Source organism: Chelon labrosus (assembly GCF_963514085.1).
Source record: "Chelon labrosus genome assembly, chromosome: 22".
Lineage (NCBI taxonomy): Eukaryota > Metazoa > Chordata > Actinopteri > Mugiliformes > Mugilidae > Chelon > Chelon labrosus.
The window spans coordinates 16,713,385-16,721,218 of NC_140355.1; the positions used below are offsets into that span (position 1 = coordinate 16,713,385).

General features: G+C 38.3%; 1 protein-coding gene across 1 annotated transcript in view; it reads right to left on the reverse strand.

The window, feature by feature from the left end:
• Nucleotides 1-2,578, reverse strand: part of LOC311507700 (proprotein convertase subtilisin/kexin type 5-like) — a 30,966-nt gene extending 28,388 nt beyond the window's left edge. Inside the window, 2 exon segments of the mRNA XM_084572148.1 lie at nt 754-858; nt 2,263-2,578. Coding sequence (XP_084428274.1) covers nt 754-858; nt 2,263-2,412 — 255 coding nt within the window. The 5' untranslated portion in view covers nt 2,413-2,578.
• Between the last annotated feature and the right edge of the window lie 5,256 nt (nt 2,579-7,834).

Consider the following 7,834-nt stretch of genomic DNA (forward strand, 5'->3'; position numbering starts at 1 on the left):
GTCGGTCAGATTATGGCTGCTATAGCCCTATTGCGAGTTTTAGCTAGCTAGATAAATGTTAGCTCAGTCTTTAGCATAGATATAGAAATAATTGTGTGGAGCAAGGTAGCCCTAGTTTTACTATATTTTCCTTCTAAAACCAGATAGCTATGGCAAAGAATACCTAAACGGCTGTGATTGATCTGAAATGCTTTTGCTATTGTTTGAAGTACACAGAGAAACTAAACACAGGTAGCAAGTTGCCAACTGGTGTTTTAGCAGAGTAAATACAAAACGTTGCAGACAACACCACAAGTGTAAATGCAGACACCAACATAGCTGCCTTAGGCTTTGTGTAGAATGGGAGTGTTAACCTGTTGAAAGACAAACTGCTAAGTTTAGGTCAAAGGTCAATAGTTATTTTACCTGTGATATGGCAGATGTGGCAAGCTCAAATATGTCCAACTGCCTTTCTTTCACTATGTTCCACAGAAATTTATTACTGATAGCGATGATGGCCACTACTAAAAAACATGACCCTTCTTAGAATAAACTGCAACCGTCCTCTAAATGGGAAGTGTACTTAACATTTTATCACTCTTTAATGCCTCCTGGCATCTCTTGGGTTTTGTGTGTAAGATTGTGGTGTGAGGGAAGGCATCAGTGCATGAACATGTGTGTGCGCCTATGTGTATCTGGAGGTACAGACTGGACACGGTGCTGATTAATAATCCAGCAGAGTCTTCCAGTTCTGCCCGTATCCCATTACTATACCTTGGTCTCCTTGGCGACGCTAACAGTCACTTCTTTGTTGCCCACCGTGGACCGATTTGCTGTGTCTTGATGGCGGAAACTGTAATAACTCTTCAGGTCTCCAATCTGGTAAAACAAATATCAAACCCTCTAAATGAATTTGTTTTCAGGTGAAGGTGTGTTGCTCACCCTGCTCTGTCTCTGTACTAAACAGCTGTTGAATTATAAAACAGCTCTGGGTGTCTTTCTTTGAGGCGGCTACCTTACACCTGTGATAGTTTTTCAGGTTAGGGCAACCTGAGCCACACTGCTGCTCTTGTGTGTACTTGTGTGAGTACATGCACGCTCTCTATAGTGTAGTTGTGTCTGTAATGTCATGATGTAAGCAGATTTTTAATACATACGAGGGAGTAATTTGGGTTCAATAAAAAAAAAAAAAAGAGTCACTGGCCGGTCATTTTCTCTGACAGAGAGGAATAAATTATGGCCCTAATTTATTCCCTGGTGAATCTGTTGTGGAACTTGCTTCTTGATTTTTGACCTCAGCATTATAAAGTTGTAGTCTTTTTCAGTTTCAGTGGGTCCGTCTGGTTCAAATTAACTGGAGTAGATGAAGACCAGCAAGTTTTATCAAAAAATCGAATCTGTGGGAGTATGTGCTGAGTTTCATAGATAATTCAGTTCTGTCTATTTGTTTTATGGTCTGTTGACAAGTCCTTTGCATCTTTCATGTAGAGAAATACAGACAAATTCTTTACAACCTTGACTAAAGTAATTACAAAGGACTAGATCTTGGTTTAACTGTCAATTATAGGTTGAAATAATGAAATGCATGTAAAAATTTAGATGAACTGAGATGCTTGGAATACTTACACCTCAATATTTAATGTTAAATTTTATATCAAGGAAGACGTTTATATCACAAATGCCCATCTACTGTACAAAACCTCAACACAGTAGATGGGCATTTGTGATACAAACGTCTTCCTTGATATAAAATTTAACATTAAATATTTGACCTACTTTTGCATTAGAGTATTGGAGTCCTTTAGTGCAGCTGCAGCAGATTTTCTTATCTGTTTTCCTAAAACTTCAACAGAAATTTAATTTTACTCTAGTTTCTGACACAATGGCTCTTCTGGAAATCCCCAGTAAATAACAGTTTATGCTACTCCAGGTTTTGCAGTGATATTTAATATGATCTTGAACAAGTACAGCTCTGGTAATTGGCTAAATTGGACACATTGGATTTCTTTGATTTATGTTTTTTTTCTCTCAATCCATTTTTCATGTTTGTTATTGTGCCATTAGGTCTCCTGTAACTCTAATTCTTTTAGTGGGATGTGGCCTCATTTGAAGCCATGTTAATCTAAAGGCCTACACTCTGTGGATCCCTATGCATGAACAGTAACAAATTCAGAATTAAATGAGAATGAACTCTGTTTATTAAAAACGTTAGCGACTGAGTTCAAGAGTAAAAATGCTGGATGTGTTCCTGTCTGACACTTTTTCTTGATTTAGCACACTCACCTGACCCATATTAGTAAATCCATATTTCTCTGCCATCCTGTTCACAGACTGAAGGTCTCCTCTTATTTTTATCGCCCACTCGTTGGTGTAAATCGTTGCGTGACAAAACTGGAGGACAGCTCCCATCCACAGCACCAAAAACCGCACCATCTCTGCTGAGGTCAAGAGGCCTCCTCTAATTAGACTGGCCCAGGTATTTCAAGCGTTGTCCCTGCACCCGCTGCTGGCGAAGGTGCTTCTCATTGTGGGAAGGCCGCTGTCAAGAAGCAGGTTTCAGCCGGTGTTCTGCTCAAACGGAAGGATGTCTGCGGTCTGAAGTTGTCAAGACTTGACTCTCCGTCCCTGGCAGCAGGCGCCTATCAAATTACCTCAATATGGAACCCGGGGATCAACTACAGTCAGGCCTTTACAAGGATCTGACCCGTGGACTGCAGCCCAAACTGTGCAGCTTCCCCTGCATGTTAGTGTCTGATTAAATAAACTTCAGCATTTCCTCCCAGTCACTGTAAGCCTACTGTATATATAAGCTATACTGACAACACCAGATACACAGCAGCTGTGGTAAATGTTAGAAAAGATGATGGAAGAGATACAGTAGTAGGCCATTTTGTGTTTTCCTGATGCTACAAATAATACTCAAAAAATGTTTTCTGTCAGTGATGTTTTGTTTTAAATGACAGTAACAAATGCACTGCATATTTACATGCATATTCAAATATGATGGAAAGCAGCCCTAAGTACTTTTTCTGAAATACTTTTAATTTATTTAACTACTGTTTTCCATTTATTCTGCTTTGTTTGGGAAGTATACATTATATACTATCTCTTTCTTATAAACAGCTGCTTTATATCCACAGTAAACGTATAAAATACTACACAATGCTAAAGGGATGCTAAATTTTTGTCCTGCAAAATAATAAAATAATAACATCACATGTTTCTGTTATCTGTTTTAGCTTGTTTTGATCCAAACTATGTTCACATGTGAATGTCTCAGATAGTTTAATTTGTAAGTATAATTTGAGTGTTTCTCAAAAATCTAGGAGGAAACATTAAATATGAAAATAGCAGAGCAATCATCGTATCAAGACCCCTCTTAATTATCTTATGATAATAGGTTGGGAGCAACTTACCTAACGGAATAGTACAAGACTGAAATACTGCTCCGCAAAAATGCAATAATGTCATTTAATTAACCAATTTATGAAAGGTTTTCTGCAGAATCTTTAATTACATATATGTTGGAGATAACACTTTCATAATCTACTTAAACAAGATTTTGAATACAGGACTTGTAACGCAAAATTCTAGTGAATTGGTATTTTTATGTTGGAACAGAATTTGTGTTAATTCTAATAATCTGAGAGTTATAAAGTACACACATTTAAATACACAAAAATCTGGTCTGAGACATAATTTCCAACACATGTTTTTCCCCGTCACGACTATCGTGTTTTTATCATTTCCACTTCTAGACCGACCAACATACTTTTCTGATCCAGAACAAAAGAACAGAGGAGAAGCATTAAAACACATGTTCGTGGCTCTGCTGCCAGTCTGATATTTGACATTGGCAGCGCCCACAATGACCATAAATGGCCCCTGTCTGCACAGAAATCCTCATCCTGAACTCAGAGGACGTGTTAAGTATTTTTTTGGGAACATAATATTTGCCTGGAGGCAGTGGATTTTTTTCCTTTCCCTTTTTTTTTTTTTTTTGGCCAAACGCCTTTCCCCTTGGCACCACAGCCGTCTACATTGTGAAATAATATCCCCGCATATAAAAATTCACTGCTGTAAATGGGTCAGTCTGAAGCAATCAGAGAAAAATCATTCATGGCGTATAAGAAGACCATCAAGATGTTCTTAAATTTTAATGTAGCAATTCTCTACAGAGGGGGAAGCCTAGAAACTTGAGAGGTGATAAATTGCAGCCACCGAATTGGAAAAATAATCAGCAGTAACAATACAAATCTGTAGGCTGTTGGCTTCTGTACGTGGAAGGTTTCTTAACAACATGAACAGTGCAGAGGTTTGAAAGAATAGTTTAAATATGTATGTTTTCTTTCTAGTGTACAATAGATATCAAGCTCAATACCACTTTCTTTCTGTGTATGCTATGTTTAGCAGCAGATAAAAGCTGCTTAGCTTAGCTTAGCTTAGCTTAGCTTAGCACAGACTGGAAATGCAACAGCTGGTATTACTGTTCATCACTAACCTCATAATCTGCATTAAACTTTGTGTCATGACTTTTTATTTTATGGGTTGTTGGTAACTGTTCTTCTGGTTGCCAGGCAACTGATTCCAGGTAAATGATATGGCCTGGCTCATTTCCTTCTTAAAATGGGATAAACCACGCTAGATGCAACGTGCTAATTTATGAGCTGCTAGTAGGCTAATTTTAATTTTAATTTAATTCTACCTTTGAGAAAATCATGTCTAGCTGCCACTGGTCTTTGTGGTACTCTTAGATAAATTAAGCTAAGCTAAGCTAAGCTAAGCTTCTCGTAATAGAGCGTTTTAGTGTCTTGGTACATGAATCTGACTATTTTTTCCACCAACAGAACATGAAAAGGTGGAATAAACTTATATAAAATACATATTTTTAATCTTTTGTGATCTAAAATCCATATTGAAATACTCAGTGCTATGGCTCATTTACTTTCACTCATTAGCTCTTTAGATAAACTAAGATAAGCTAAAACTAAGTAGCACCTGGCTGTAGCTTCATAATTCACAGTGCCTTCAAATGGGGTTGTGTTTACAACATGCACATGAAGAGATCCTCTTCTCTCTCGTGGTATTCACAGCCTGTGACATCTTTTATTTTGTTTTATTTTTTGGTGCTCAGTGGTATCATCAGCTGTAAGTCGTGAGAAATGAGGCACCCGGGCTAACAAGCTATCAATCTGGTAACTTAATGTGGGATATGAATTGGCATAATTGAAGTATGAGGCCATTTGGAAAATGTCCTATATTTTCCTAAACCATTATAAAATTAAGAAGGAAACGATGCAACTAAATTATAATTCATTAACTCGCCGTCCACCCCCGGCATTTCTGAAAATGTCAACAAACACACCACAACTGAACTTGGACTCTTTTAATTCGGCAAATATCACATATTAACAGAGAGACGTTAATATGAATTTTTCTTGTGAAAACGGCAAGGCAGACAGATATGAAAGTAGTATCAGTCCTCTCCATCTAACTGCCTGCCAGAACCATACCTTTAATTTTAATGCACACTTCGCTTGAATCTGGCGTTTGCTATGTGAGCAGTTATGCACTCAGGATTATTCAGCACTTCTATAGTGACACTTCATGTTAGTGTCCATGTGTCCTCTACAGAGACACATAAGTACAGCCTATGAAACACGAGAGATCTCTCCAATCATAGTTTTCTGCATGGCGCTTTGGAGACGAGAGCACATTTAATTCCTCTTCTCTTAATACTGTCAGTCTGTCAATGCTCCTGTGCAGAGTTCAACTTGGGAATTCATTTTCCCCTTGATAGCAGCAAGCTGTCGAGCCCCAGAGGCAGCAGAGCAGCCCCAAATCATGATCTTCCCTCCACCGCTGGGAAGATATTTTCATGTCGACATCCTTTTTACCCCTTTAGTAGTCCATAAAACATTTTCTCTGTGGTATTGTAGAGTCAAAATTTTGGGTAAATTTAGCTAAACTCCATTGACCTCGCTTTGACCTACAGACACGTGAACAGAGAGATTCATCGGGTTAAATTATTCTCTAACGACTTCTGCATTGTACTTCTAGTGTCATCTACACCTAGCTTCATATGTCGTTTCGTAGTTCTGGAGGCAACATATTGATCTTCTGGGTTCTCTCCTATGAATGGTGAATTCAGACTACTGCCACCTGCTGGTATGAAGAGGTATATCCTCAATGCGAGCCATTGGCTGTAGTCTTTGTCGTGTGTTCAGGTGCCACTTTTTGGTCCAGGCGATGTAGTTTTTGTTTGTTGTGTCTGTACCTTAAGATTGACACTTTCTCTGCTGAATGACTCTCTCTAAATGTTATTGTTTTATAGACTGTAAAAAAAGTGGACACCATGACAGCTCCTCAAAAGTGAAACCAAAGCAAGTAGAGCTCATCCTAGTGGGTGACTACAGTATAGTTCATAAGTCCCGCCCCCTACATGTTAGTGGATGGGATTTTGGCCTTGAAACTAAAACACTGAGAAGTTTCATTATTTAACACAATAAAAACAGGATGTGACATCATGATGGAGACAGGTGTGATTGACAGTTGCCATTGACAACCACTCCCGTTGGAACTTGAGAGTTGGTACGTCAAAATAACTGTTTGTCTGTTTAAAACCAGTTAAATGGGTTTTGTGCTGTAAACTATGCTAACTGACCTCGAGGATCTGCAGGGTCTTTGCAATTTATTCGGTGAGTTAAACTTTAGGTTTGTAGGTGAATCTCTGGCACATTCATTTTAAGAACAACCAAATTAGTTGACATTGTGTTTGGGGTTTTCTTGCTACTGTATACTATGTTTGATTTAAATTCTTTGACATTATTAAAAGAGATAAACTATATGCAATCATTTCTGTGAACTCAAAAGTTGGATAACTTTTTTTTGTAGCACACTACAGGAAAAAACAAATCTGCTTGTCTTCTCATCCAGAGCCAAAGTAGGTTATTATTGCATGTTTTATACTCTACAATGCCGTATTACATGGAAAAAAAATGCAAATGGCTTCAGTTGATAGGAAGGATTACCAGAATATGTGATGCAACATGTCCCAGTATGTTAATTTCACTTGAATCTTTGTGCATTATTTCAATAGAGATGTGGCCTGTTTTGCATTACATCAGACGAAGCTTAGAGAAAATGGCTGTCCTGGCATTGTAACTTATACTACGGGCCTGCTGTTAATATTTAACTACACAATATAAGTCAGCTGTGACACTACCGTGACTTTCAGACCACGCTTAATTTGCTTGACAGCTATTGATAGATTGGATGGATCGGGTTTTTCATTTTTCACAAGCGCTGGCCTTCGTCCTCATTGATCCGGCTCATGATATAGATCGCATTTACCATGACTTAACTTTCCCTGCAAGGGCTGCGGGCCAATATTACCAGTTCTATAATATCCACCGACACTGATCTTCAGGGATAGTAATTCCAATTAATTCCACAGCATCAGTCATATAATTATGTCACCAGAGACGGTGAGTATAATATGTGCAGCAGGCAGGTGAGGTTCACCGCATGATATATTGCATGTTGTTGGAGGATGCCTTACTAATTAACTTGTTTCTGTTTTGATGCAGTGGGAAATAAAGGCAGCACAGCAGCTGATTGTTTCCGAGAAGGCAGCAGCTGGTCTTCTCTTTCAGACTCTGTATCATACATATATCCAGATGGTTATTAATAGGAAATACTGAAGACTCTAAAAGCTTGGTTTCAAATGCTCCTTTAAGTATATCTCAATTACCTTCCACAATCACCACTGTGTACACAACTACACCATTTGGTGATTTTTATTTAGCATTTTTGCAGGTGCATTTTGCAGGTGCAGGTCCATTTAATATGAATG